The following is a 14,734-nucleotide window of genomic DNA, read 5'->3' as shown; positions in this document are numbered from 1 at the left end:
GGCCAAGATATAAGTTTAGTTAAATATCCTACTCAAATAATTACACACTATATCAAGAATAATATCATAATTGAAGTATCCAATTAGCTCAGCAGGTGTTGATACTCTAGGGGTGTCCTTCTAAAGGACCTAGTTTCTAGTTTTTATGAATTTTGCTTGTTTTTCTTTTCTGTTTTCTCTAATGTAACTAACAAAAATAGACTTACATTCTTTTTCTCATTGTTTATTTTCCGCATAATATACTACAAACCAAGCCAATGATTTGGCAAGCAAGAACTGTACGGCCATGAGAATAATTGGCAAGCAAGAAAACAATCAAAATTATGTGAACAAGGTCATGAAATGTAACCATCTCAAAGGTACTTAGAAAAATAAGCTTCTGTTATATAAAAGAAACGGGCTTCTAAAGAGCTACCAAACAGAAATACAACCTGCAGCTTGAGATAAAAAAAATACAGTACAGAGACCTGTTACAGACAACAATAGAAAAAACCAATTGCCGCAGAAAAAACTACACTCCAAAACAGCCTCTACTATCGAAACACACTGAGTTGTGCCAACACAATGATAGAAAATTCGAGACAATATCAAAAATAATTGAATCCACTCGACACCATCATCTCACATAAAAGACTACTACCTTCCTAGTATACTCCTCCATACATAGATAGAATATAATTGACCACAATATTTGGATATCAATCATCAAACATTCATACAAGTCCACACACATAACATAGATAGAAAATAATTGACCACCATGTTTGGAGAATAGCATTAGAGTTTAAACTAGAAATCCACAACAAAACAAAACAAAAAAAACCAAAAAAGACTTTGTCCCCGAAGGTCATTACAGAGTCTACAACTTAAATCCAACAAAAAACCAAAAAAGACTTTGTCCCCGAAGGTCATTACAGAGTCTCCAACTAAAATCCAACAAATAAGAAATAAAAATAATTTCAGTTCAACTCTAAATCATTTCCTTTAATGAAATCTTGCTTGTGTTCCAAAGACTTTGCCAACATCAAATCTCTCTCGTCGTTGAAAGGATGCAGTGTCAATTGTAGTGCAATTTTTAGTCTCGATCCTTCGTCCACCTGCTTGCATAATTTGGCTAAAATCATCACTGAAAAATTCCACAAAATGTAATGAAATTGCAAAATTTTATAATGTGATTTTTTCATACTTCAATCTTGTATTCATTCTCTCCACGTTGCATCATCCAGTTAATTACCCAAACCGCACAATCATTCCTAAAACAAAATTTAATCATTAAGAGAGATAATATGTAAACAAAATTATAATTAAAGAATACACAGTGGTAACTTACGATCCTTCCTGTTGACGTCCCAAACCTTTTGGGGTGACAATTTTAAACTTTGTTATTTTAAAGTCATAGTTTGAATCAGTGCCATGGAAAGATGGATCCATCAACAACTCCTCCATAAATAATGACTGAAACAACACTTAAAATTTGTAAATGATTTTCTACATTGATGAATATGTAAGATAAAAATATAGTTTAATTAATTTTTTACCAATATTTTGATACTTGACATCCTGCCGTGAAGCACCGACGAACTTTGGTACGAGTCAAGATATACTGATTCTTTTTTCACAAAGTCAATAACCAAAAGGAACCAGTGTAGATGATCATATATTGGTAAAAAGATCTGATTATATTTAAACATTAGTTTCACAAACATATAAGCAATGAGTAAAGAAATATTGCTTTAATTAACGCAGACTAATTACCTTTGAAACCACATCAACCTTTCCCATAAATTGTTTTTGGTAGAACTTTTTCATTTGCCAAAATGGTGAATTCCACGACAGCACGTATCGCTAAATAGATGGATTTTAAACATGAATGAGCGCATAGGGGACAAACAAATATTAAAAATAGTTAGCATTAAAAATTTACCGTTAAAGTTGTTGGCATAAACCAAGTTTTAGGTTGACGCATTTCCTTTCTTGCATCATAAGTTAGCATGCACGCGGCCAAATCTATTACCTGAAACAAAGTTGATCTCTTAGCATTATAACCCCATACTAATAAGCTTAATAAGTTATGTAACAAACTAATTCAACAAATAAGAATAATTTTATTTATACATCTCCCGTAATGAATTTGTTGGGTTTCAAATCAAGTAGCAATTTCCTTGTTACATGATGCGCCCAATAATTAGAAGCTGCGATGATCTCCTTCCTACAACAATTAACAATATGAATCAATATAAACAAATTATAAATAATGAAAATCATAAAAACCAAAACAAATTGAAAAGAGTGACTAACTTGCCAATTTCTTCATTAGGTGGACATCCAAATATGTAAATGGCCAAATTACACTCTTCTTCGTTTAATTCCATTCTTCTCTTTGGTTGAAACATCAGAGGCAACCACTGTATAAAGATATTAACAAATCAATGCAAATAAACAAAATCATTAATCAAATGAATATACTACCGAAGACATCAATAGTGGTATGTTAATACCTTCGGAATAGATGGTCCATCTAATTTGGAGGGAGTTTTTTTCTCTTTTCTTTGTGTAACTGTGTACCCCAGCGGTGTCTTGGTAACTAGAATAGGAGACGTGTTTCCTCCTTTTTTTGTTGAGAACAATTTTCGGACACTTTGCTTTGGATTGATTTCCTTGCAATTGTCATCACTTTTTTGACACATATCTTTGTCTTCAAACAATTTTTTCAAAGTTTCTTCGACATTCTTGTCATATGAAACTCTTGATGGAGGTGTATTATGTGTACAAGCTATATTCCTTAACAACTCCTTCATTTCTTCTACTGATGTCTTTATGCTTTGAACATCGCTCTCCAAAATTATTACCCTTGGAGCTAATGACCCCTGGTAATAACATTCAAAAAGTGTGTAAAACATAATGATGAACACATTATGGACTTCAAATTAAAAAAGTAATTCAAATATTTTACCTCACTGACATCATAATTTGTTGGCCTTGAAAACTTAGGATCATCAAAGAATCCATTTTGCACTTTCGATTGCTGAATAGTTTGTTTGTCACTGAATAATAATATAAGTTCTAAAAGTTAAACAAGTTTTTTTTTAAAAAAAAAAACCAAAAATGAATTACTAAGATCTAAATTAAGTAAACACTGCTAAAGAGTAGAGAACAAAGCGCCCAAGCAAAGACTGAAACACAAAAGAAGGACAAAAGACATATAATAAATTCATACGACAGTACGGAAGAAAAAATACAAAAGAAAATATACAAACAAATATAATGAAACAATAATCTCGCAAAACTATGCATGAAACCAGACCAAAATTCATACGACAGTACACTAAATTGATGAAATGCATATATACAATAAAACCTTCTAAAAGAGATGCAAACGAAAAGAACCAAGTACCTTTCTGAGTCCAAATCCACCAAGGAAGTATTACCAATATAGTTCTTCACAGGTTCCTTAACGTCATTTTTTTTTGACAATGGAGATGTTACCGAGGTAGAACCATTTTCATCATCGTTTCGTTTCCGTTTGTTTTCGTTTTCAATTTTAATATCAACCATGCTATTGACTGATATGAAGGTATAGACTATGGTGTCTTACTAGAGAGATGGAGTAAATGATATAACAGGTTTGGAGAACTGAGTATATTGAATCAGGAGTGGGGAACGTGTGCTTAACTGAATTTGGCTTCAACAGAAAAATAGTAGAAAATGGAATCAGTAGTGGGAACGTGTGTATTTTAGGATTTGTATCTATACACTCCTACGTTTTCTATAGTGTTGCCCTCTCAAGTACATTTTTAAGTGGTTGGATTAATCCAACGGCAAAGAAAAACATCATATTAATGTTGATATTTATAAAATAATTATTAGTTTTTAAAATTTAAGCATATCAAAACTTTTTCATAAAACATTCTTAAAAAAAAATAAAAAATTATATTAGTATATATAAAATTTGATTTTTGAGATATAAGCATATAAAATTGCAATGAATGTGTCGTAAATATTTAACGATATTTTGTATATAAAATAAAAAATGTTTAATAAAAACACTATTAATGATGATAATTTAAAAGTGGTCACGAGTTTTTTAAATTTTATCATATAAACTATCACATATACATACATAAAAATGAAAAGACAGTCGATAATATTAACAATCTAATTATTTTTTATATAATTACCACAAATGTTACGTGACTCGTGCGAAAACACGGGTCTCTTATTAGTTTAACTTAATGTAAAAAAATATCCAAATGAAAGGGCACTCCTCCGTCGACAAAACGGTCCTTCAGAAAAATTTCACAGTTGGATATGACCTAATTAGAATGATAATGAACAAGGAACTTGAACTTGGACGATCAAAATCTTCGGTATATGTCAATACGACATACTAGCCTTTTAGAAACCAAGTCAAAATGAAAGAACATTTACTTCGTCCGCAAAAACTGTCCCAATCGACAGTTATATATGACCTAATTAGAATGAGAATGGATAAGGAACTCGAATTTCGAACGATCGGGATCTTTGGTATATGTTACTCCAATAAACTAATCCTCTAGAAAGCTAGTCAAAATGATCATTTGGGTTGCTTATATTTAAGACCATATAGAGTGTAAAGAAAAAGGAGATATGATAAATATGTTCTAGTTATCATAATGAAAGGACACTCCTCCGTCGACTAAAACGGTCCCAAACTACTAACTGTATCGACTAAAATGAATTCGGCCGTTAGATATGACATGATTGAAATACGAGTGAACCAGGAACTTGAATTCCAACGATCGAAATCTTTAGTATATGTCAATTCGACAAACTATCCATACGGAAACATAGTTAAAATAAAAGGACACTCCTCCAACAGCAAAAATGGTCCAAAACTGCCAACAATATCAAATGAAATGAAATCAATTTGTATGTTAGACATGACCTAATTAGAATAAGAATGGACTAAGAACTCGAATTTTGACAATTAGAAACTTCAGTATATGTGTATATGATAAATTAGACCTTTAGAAACCTAGTGAAAATGACAGGACACTCATCCGACAACTAAAATGATCCCAAACGACTAACCCTGTCGAATGAAATCAATTTGACAGTAATGCATGACTTAATTGAAATGAGAATGAACTAGGAACTCACATTTCGACGATTAGAATCTTCGATATATGTCAATACGACAAACTATCCATTCAAAAACATAGTTAAAAAACTAGGATCGCTATCTATTTCCTATCACAATTCTTAACATAATCTTATTCATGACATGTTTTCATAATAAAGTTAGAAAGTTAAAGTTGAACAAACAATATTATATGAGTTCATGTTACGGAATGGACCCGGGTGGAGTAACCCCGAATACATTCGCTCTGATAAACCAGCTAAATTCCTATCTGAGGCTAGAGCCCAACTCCTATTGTCGTCGTGAAGGTTCCCTTTCGGGCTGGACCTATCCAAAATAATCTTGAGCTTTTCTTAGCCACAACTTATCTGAAAACTTATATATTTATATCCATATATAATTCTGTAACATATATCTAATATGACATGTTAGAAAGCATAAATCATTTTTGGGCATACAAATAAGCTCTTTTCTCCTCCAAACATACCAAATGAATATTAACCACCAATTCATCAAAAATTAGTTTTCTAAAACATGTAAATTAAGCTAAAAACACATCTAGCACTACACTTCACTTGGGGCAATTCTACTGATAAATAATTAGCAAGTGTACTAATTTGAATCGAGTAATAAAATAATTCGTTTCCTCAGGGACTGTTTTAATCTCTACTTAACAAGAACATTATCATTAAGATGTAATTAAATTGGGGGTTGCCTTAGGCAAATTGGTTTTGTGCGCAATTGTGATTCAATTGACGAAAGTAACGTTGGTTTTTGAAATATTTTAGAGAGATGACTTGGTCATTCGAATCATCTGCAATTCACTCAATGGGCAACCTGGTTCTGATGTCTACGAATGTTACAAAGTAAATGATGAATCAACACATTAACTTAGGTCAATCCCTTGATCCTAAGTCCTCTTATCTAATCATAATTCCCTAATCCCTTAGGTGAACCTATAATTGTCAAAGGATATCAAGTCCGTTAATTCAATGATCTCAACCTAACAACTCTCCATCCCTAGATTGTCCGTTAGATTGAACAACATAAATAGATCCGAGTTACACGCTACGGTCAATAGTCATATAATCTATTAAATCAATTATATTGGGTCAGAATCATAAAAGCATTAAGAACAAGATATACTGAATAAACTAGATTGACATTCATAAACGTATGAGCTATTACAGAATCATCTCTTGACCTAATCACAAAGGACTTAGCTACTCATGGCTAAAGCATAAATAACTAATGATGAAGAAGAATTCATTACATGAAATTGATAACTGGCTATGAGTTTTGATGGTCTCCCACCTTTTGCTCAGTGATCCAGCTCCAAAAGTATGATTTTCTCTCCAAAAATTCGAACCCTTCTTTCAGAAATCGACTTGGCTTTTATAGTGAAAATTCTGGATTCGCCAAAATTGTAGCCCGATCCAATAAATCGGAGCACGATTTCTTCTTAATCTTCAAAACCTGTCTGACACTCCTCAAAATCGGAGCACGATGGAATTCTATCGTAGCCCGATATTTTACGTAGCAAAGGCTTCCAAACTTGACCAAAAATCGGGCTACGATGCCAGAAATTGGAGCACGATTTTCTGCTTTCTTCAAGTATCAAAATTGTTCTTTTGTAACTTCAAACTTATGCAAAAACACCTGAACTCAACTAGAATTACATAAAAACTAAGCCAAAAGTAATGGATGACCTAGTGTCATCATCTACTTTAACATACATTAATCATATTTTGGCTTCTTCAAAAAATAAAAATACATTAATCATTGCTTTTGTTAAGGCTTAATAGCAGTTTTCGTCTCTTAACTTTTACGAAGTTGCAATTTTGATCCCCTAAGAAAAAAAAACTACAAAACCGCCCCTTAAGTTTTGCAATTGTAGCAGTTTTGGCCCCCCAAGGTCAAGTTTTGGTAAAATAAAATAAAATAACACGTGGCACCTCATTTAGGGTGCCACGTCAGTGTAGACCGAGTCAAAATTGATCTTGGTGGCCAAAACTGCCACATATGCAAAACTTAGGGGGTGGTTTTGTAGTTTTTTTTTTCTTAGGGGGCCAAAATCGCAACTTTGAGGAAGTTAGGGGGCTAAAGCTGCTATTAAGCCTTTGTTTGCGAGCTTGGAGGGGAAGGGAGGGGAAGGCTTGGGATAAAAAAGAATAAGCAAGTGGAAGAAATAGAGGAAAATGGGAGAGGAGAGCTTTGGGGGGTTAACTTTTCTTCATAATACAAAACCCTCCTCATTTGGAGGAACTAAAAAATTGTATTGGAGGGAGGTTTTGGAGGGTTAATAAGAATTCTTCAAATTTAATCTATGTTGTTATAATATTTTTAAAATTAAAAATAAAGTAATCATATGCATTAATTTATCATTCTCTAAAAAACTACTCTTTTAAATTTTTTGAAAAATTTCTCTATTTTTCCTCATATGTTGCACCCCTCAAAGCCTTTCATTTCCTTCCCCTCTAAACTCCCAAATAAAGCCTAAGTCTTTGGTTAAGTGTAGGAAACGGAGGAATGAAAGAATAATAAGGGAGTATAGCATTATATACTAGGAAGTTGTAAAGACACATATGCCCTCCTACTTGCTTGCAACTAATTGTTTCATACATCCATAATTCTAAACAAAAATTCTTAAATAGCTTGAATGGCTTACCACTGAACTGTTTCTCTCCCTTGCCAGTGGTTCGAATCCTTTTGTGTTTGTTTCTTTGTAATTTTTTATCCTATTTTTTTTATATAAAAATAGAAATATATGACATCAATGGGAATAGAACTCAAATCCCTGAACTGATTGCTGCTATACTTATCCGATGTTCTGGAATCCATTATTGAAACGAATTTACAGATAGTTATATTTACTAACTCAATTCTACTCGAGAATAACGAAACATGTCAAAATCAATTCTATACTCGGAATAAAAGTGGAACCAAAGATACACTCTTGCATATTTTTAATTAACACCCATTCATCTTTTTTATTCGACAAGCACATATATTAAGTTTGCACAACTCAAAAGCTATCACCAAGAAATAAAAACAAAGTATTTTATCTAGGGGTCTTTGATCTAGGACTAGGGAACTCGTTTCTAAAGGAAAACAAATGCATTCAATAACAAAAAGAATATTAGTAGTAGAGTTCTTAATGTGAAGTAAGATTCAATCATAAAGTAAGAGATAAACAATCCTTTTGAAGAGGACCATTTAAATGGACAAATGAAATACTTTTTATTGACAAGTTTACGTTACTTTCCTTTCCTTTTATAAAAATTGATAAGATTTTGCCTAGTTCAGCGAAAAATTTATAATATTTTTTCTCCCAAAAATGCATGCATTAACCAACATCAGAATGATGCTTAGATACAAGCAAACCGAGTTATATATTTAAATATAGAAGAAAAATGTAACAAAAAAACATATATGATTAGTAAAAAAACATATATTAAGTAAGCAGATGCAAAAAATATGAATCAACGAAACTTCTTTAAGCCTGAAGCACTTATCAGGAAGAATGTTTTAGTATTGAAAACATGACAAATCCAAAATGTAAACTAAGTCTAAACCACTGCAAAGTACACAGCTTTATCATCATCACTAACACATCACTTGTTAGTTGACAAGTTTTCAGCTTCCAACTTACAAAAAAACTAACTGCAATCCAATCTAAACTTTAAAGCAGGAAATCTCAGTCATGCTAAATCACAATCTGATAAAGATATGCTAGAACGCCACCATAGTTGGTTTGCCAATTACCAATTTAACTCCCTAATGCAAATCAACTATCAATTCATGTGAAAGTAAAGAACCACTCCAATTTTACTTCGACCTGTCGAATAACAAACTAGGAAATATTAAATAAGCACTTACAACACAATCATTAATTCAAACTCAGAAAACACAAATTCAAAAAGAGCACTTACAAACAATAGCAACATATGATAATGTTTCTTAATTTTGATATCTATTTTGATGTTTTGCTAAACTCTCCATGTCCTTCAGCACGCTCATAAACTGTCGTACATAAATGAAACAATCAGAAGAAAATAAAAATACAACAAAATAAACACAATCAATAAGTTTTAAAAAATTGGTATAACATACACTATTTGTTCCAGGATACAAAGGAATGTTGTTATAATGTGATGGAAGGATGTCTGCCGGAGGGAATTGTGAAGAAGTTAATCCACCCACATTTGGAATCCCATCGTACACATGAAAAGAGTTACCAACATACCCGACACCATGGTTCCATCTTGCAAATCCATGTGGAATACCATTCTACAACAATCAAAACATAATAATTAAATTAATTAAGATAACATATTATAAAATTTCAAATCAAAACGATATTTAGCAATGTAATACAAATAAGTAATTACGTTTTCAATGTTAACTGTAATATTTGGAGTCACAGAAGCATCAATCTTTTTAATGTCTATATTTGTTGTTCTGGTATTCGCCGCAGAGTCTTGTGTTGAAAAATCGGCTTTGTCACCATCTCTCTTACGTTTAATACCAAAGATATTATCAACATCATGTCTACCATTTGGTACTGACATAGAATGGGTTTCATCATTCATGTCGTGGCTTATAGACACCTGGACATAAAAGAAATAAAGTATCAACATCAACAGCAAATTCATCACAAGATGGAAAACATGTGTATATAGTATCTTAAACTTACATTTAAACGATTTGATTCATATTCAGATTCAACATGTGTATCATCTTCCTCCTCCACCTCCTCCTCCTCCTCCTCCTCCTCCTCCTCCTCTGCATCTTCGTCCTCCTCGTATTCCTTCTCGTCCTCTTTCTCATTCTCATCTTCTTCTTTATCCTTCTCCTCCTCCTCCTCATTCTCATCTTCTTCTTTATCCTTCTCCTTCTCCTCCTCATCTACAAATGTGACATCAATTCCAGCAAGTATTGGACACCTTCGGATTGTGTGACCATGCCTTTTACAACGAGAACAACGTCTTTCTTTCATGTGTCTCCTATTTATGTATGATTTTTTCATTTTAGGGGCTCCTTTGGGTTTAGCATTATCTGGATCTCCAACAACAGATTTATTGACATTTCCCTCACGACGTACATTTATCTTGTCACACAAACTATTAATCCCTTCCAAAGCTTCCTCATAATCAATGCCATTGTTACAAGACGCCTCACAAAGCCTATTGAATGCAGCGGTAAGTGCCCATCGGCGGAACATGATCATTTTTTCCTCATTATGACCTTCTTTGGAGGCAAATGATGAGATGTGATTCTTCTTTGCTGTTTTTGACCATCTTTTGCAAATTAGACTTTCTGGGAAAGCATCCATGTTCTCATACTTCATGACATAAATAATGTGGGAACATGGAAGTCTTTCGCATTCAAATCGTCTACAATCACATATAAATTTATTATGTTCCGTGTCAAAATGAACCCAAAAAACTGCATCTTTGCGGTAAACGTTAACCCTAAAAATTACACTATTTCCAACCTCAGCATGGTGAGTGACAGATTCTGCAGCAACATCCTTTATCGCCTTTTTGACTTCTAGGAACTTTTTAAAAGTGAATATTTCTGAAGCTTCACGCTCAAATCCAGGCAAGGAAGTTGTCAACACAGGTTTATAATATAATGATTTGAAATCAGCCAATAATTCATTATTTCTGTAGTCTTTGACAGCTCTTTCAAAATTATGCAGAAAATCAACAAGGCTATTTTTGTTTTGAACATACTTCCTGATAAATGAATTCACACCTTCACATATCGAGGTTGTTCTGACTCCACACACAAAATGGTCTCGCATGTATGAACTTGCCCACATTCGCTTCAATTTATATGTTTTAATCACCCACTTATTCTTTGGTACACCATAACTGTCAACAACCCTCTTCCACTCAGACTCAAATTGTTCAGGTGTGTAATTAGAATATATGAGTTTGTTGAACTCTTCTAAGAATTTGGGATCTTTTACATGCACACGAGCATTTTGATGTAGATGCCATGAACAAAGGCGATGCCTTGAATTTGGAAATACAACTCTAATAGCTTTCCTCATTGATTTATCTCCATCAGTAACAATCGCTTTTGGATGTTTTTCGTACATGGCCTTTGAAAACATATTTAACACCCACTTATATGTCTCTATTTTTTCATCAGAAATTAAAGCACATGCAAAAATGGTCGTTTCACCATGGTGGTTGTATCCTGTAAAAATTACAAGCGGCTTGTTATACCTGTTCTTTTTATAAGTGGCGTCAAAGAGAACCACATCGCCAAAACATTCATAATCAAGTCTGCTTGCAGAATCTGCCCAAAATATATTTTCTAACCGGCCATCATCTGTAAAGGTAAACTCTGAAAAAAAGGTCGAATCATTATCAGCTTTACCCTGAAAATAACTCAAAGTAGCAAAAGTATCCCCACCTTCAATTCTAACCCTTCCTTGATGATCAGTGTAGTTGTATAGATCCTTTTTGATAAATCCAAGATTTTCATGCCCTCCTTTTTGGCCCATTAGGAAACCTAGTATATGACAGGTTCTTACACCTTGAGAATGCAAACCACTGACAATCTGTTTATCTGATTCACTCAATTTCCTATAATTCGGAATCAAATGAACAAGATTTGGAGGACTTGGTTCATGGTTGTGATTGGGCTCAAAATTAGTAACTTTCCAAATCTTCTCAATGAAATCATAGGCTACTCGAAGTCTAGCATGACATCCAGTTCGCATGGTTTGCCTATTACTATCTTCATTCTTCTTATTTTTAGTTTCACTATTTCCCTCTTTATTGCAAAGTAATCGCCGCGCAACAATTTTTCCCTCGTGATCCTTTACCACATCATCCTTCCTTACAACAAACCCATGGAAACGGGCATAGGCTTTGTAAAATTGTATAGCTTCTTCCTCTGTGCTAAACTCCATAGCTTTTATATCATCATTTGTAATTTCACTTAAACTTTTCTGACCATTGCAATTCTCTGTCTTTCTATCTCCATCATTACCAAAACCATTATCACTACTGAATTCTACCTCTACACTATCATTATCGAGACGCTGAGTTGCTTCACTATAGGTTGACATTTTAAATTAAATTTACCTGAAATAAGAGATAGTAATATGTTCAATAATTTAAAACTTCATTGAACTACTGGAAGAAAAAAATTAAAATGATCATACACATATACTAGTATAATATGTTCAACAAGCTTATTGTTTAATTTATTCATTAAATAGTCGTTTACATGTTATAACTGGACTCTCACATTATCTCAAAATGAAGCGTCCTCAACAAAAATATACATATACATGACACTAATGTTAGTTCGAAGTGGTGGGAAATTAATCCAGCCAAAGTAACTCTCATCAAACATGATTGATTTCTGAAAACACTTGTTCAAGCACTTGTCAAAGTGGTGGAGTAAAGCTTATTTTGGGCAAAGAGATTAATCTATCTACCACTAGGCAGCTAATCACTATTTGGTAGAAAAATAACATTATTTCTTTCTTATTTAATATATGCCTTAATTTCCTCTTAATTGGTCAGATTTTGTCAACATCCATGATTCATTGCTATTGATTTACTATTGTCAAATCAATTTGTAACTTCAACCCCACTTTATTAGCCAAATTTCAACGGGTATATTTTGATTGATTGTGGGACTGTTACAGAAATGAATTACTCCTTTCTACCCTAACATTCTATATAAAAGAATGGTTGTGGCTGACAAGTGACAATACCTATGAAGCACGGACACTCCTTCTCACACCTCACAGGGCACAGACTGCTATATATCCAGAAATATATTTGTTGTTCAGTTGTTCATCCACTAATTTAAACCAGGAAATGTTCCAAAACAATTGTCCCAAACAGAGCCTTAAATAACATTATCACCCAGATGACCCACAATCAAATTGGTAAAATCTCAGCATGAGAACAAGACAATAAATTGATTAAAAGGAAATTGATAGTTTGCTGAAAGTAAAAAAAAAAAAAAAAAAAAAAAAAACATATACAGCAAGAGAACAAAATTTAATAACTCAACCACCATAGAAGGGGTAATATAGCATCAATTACATTCCAATGCAAAATTAGACCTCTTTAAACAACTTATCAGAAGATTCAATAACATGTTGTGCTGTATTAATAATTAATTGGTTCAATTACAGGAATAAATTAAAATAGCATGTCATCGACACATGCAATACATGTCCCTGACCAATAAATAAAAAATTATTCCTGTATAAACAAACACATAAATACCTAGTATTCTGAACATCAGAAGCATCGTAAGACACTAACAATATAAAATGATAGAGCAAACAATATACCTATGAAGCACGAACACTCCTTGGACTATCCGTGCTCTGGTGTTAGACATATGTTGTGTCCAACACCGACACCACACTGACACATATAGTTACACTGAATTATGTAATTTTTTCAAATTATTAGCGGTGTCGGTGTGTCAGCGTCTGTGTCGTATACGGTGTTCATGTTTGTATCTGTGTTTCGTGTTTCATAGGACAGTACTGAAAAGTTCCTCTTATTGTTAGCTATTCTTTTCATCCCTCTTTATCTATTCCTCATAAAACTATCTGGGCAATTGGTCGAAATTAGAACACAAATCATGCACTAAAACTGAAGAAAACGAAGGCCAAAGCTGAAGGAAACCAACTGCAGCAGCCACCAAAAAAACCAGAAAACCACAGAAAATATGCACAAAATTGCAGCTCCGACAATAAAATCCTAGACAGAAACGGCCACCGAATCACTTTCCATACAACAAAGCCGCAGATTACAACCTAAAAACAGGCGTGCAGCGTTGGCAAAGAGTAGCAACACAAGTCATGGAACAACAAATGAACCAGAGAGTTTCCACTTCAAACCAGCAATAGAATCAATCTGTGGAACCAATCAAGTTGTGAAACTATCCCAAGGATCCCAACATCATTCATAAAAGAGACAACGATGATTTTACCATCCTACTTAGGGAAAAGGACAAAGGAGATTTATCCTAATTCACACCACAATTGGAGCTAGTTCTAGTCTCTTCACACTCGAAGGACTTTTCACTATAATTTACCTGATTACGAATTTCACTAAGACACCTAGTCTTAGATGTCTTTTGCCTCAAACTATATGTATTCTACCCCAAACTAGAGGAAATTTTAATACAAGTAAATTCACATAGTGAGTTGAACAATAAATATAACTGTAAAAATCATGTCTGGAGCAAACACTACAAATCTTAGCTTGAAATTAAAATTAATTCTAGAGTGAAAATTCATAATTCTGAAATGCATTCGAACATGTAAAAAACAATTATACAAAGATTTTGAGCAGAAACAAAGAGTTATTGGAAGATATAGGAATTTGAGCAGTGCTGTCAAAAGTGAATTGCGAAAAAATAGCTGTCTATTCAAATTCTGCTATGCTGCCATACTATAGTGCTGCCGCTATAGCAACTATTTAACCAACACTTAGCAATTTGTTCAAATTTCACTACAATATAATGCAATAGAGCTGATATTTGACAACACGGTGCACAACAACATTAAGTTGTTCAATGTACACGCCGAACCTGGTACCTTTGAATCAAACCTAT

General features: G+C 33.2%; 1 protein-coding gene across 1 annotated transcript; it reads right to left on the bottom strand.

The window, feature by feature from the left end:
* Window positions 1–9,079: 9,079 nt before the first annotated feature.
* Window positions 9,080–12,209, bottom strand: LOC120580627 (protein FAR1-RELATED SEQUENCE 5-like). The gene is made up of 5 exons (XM_039834720.1): window positions 10,032–12,209; window positions 9,816–9,968; window positions 9,511–9,729; window positions 9,233–9,409; window positions 9,080–9,142 (listed from the first exon to the last, which is right to left on the bottom strand). The coding sequence occupies exons 1-5, from the start codon at window positions 12,207–12,209 to the stop codon at window positions 9,080–9,082; spliced, it is 2,790 nt and encodes a 929-aa protein (XP_039690654.1).
* Window positions 12,210–14,734: the final 2,525 nt, after the last annotated feature.

This window comes from Medicago truncatula, chromosome 1, assembly GCF_003473485.1.
Source record: "Medicago truncatula cultivar Jemalong A17 chromosome 1, MtrunA17r5.0-ANR, whole genome shotgun sequence".
In the NCBI taxonomy this organism is placed as follows: Eukaryota; Viridiplantae; Streptophyta; class Magnoliopsida; order Fabales; family Fabaceae; genus Medicago; species Medicago truncatula.
This window is presented reverse-complemented; position numbering and strand designations above follow the sequence as displayed.

Coding starts and splice junctions, on each gene's coding strand:
- LOC120580627 (XM_039834720.1), bottom strand. CDS start 12,209: ATGTCAACCTATAGTGAAGCAACTCAGCGTCTCGATAATGATAGTGTA. Junction 9,730..9,815: donor ATGAATCAAATCGTTTAAAT/GTAAGTTTAAGA, acceptor TTTTATGTCCAG/GTGTCTATAAGCCACGACAT. Junction 9,410..9,510: donor TTACAGTTAACATTGAAAAC/GTAATTACTTAT, acceptor TGATTGTTGTAG/AATGGTATTCCACATGGATT.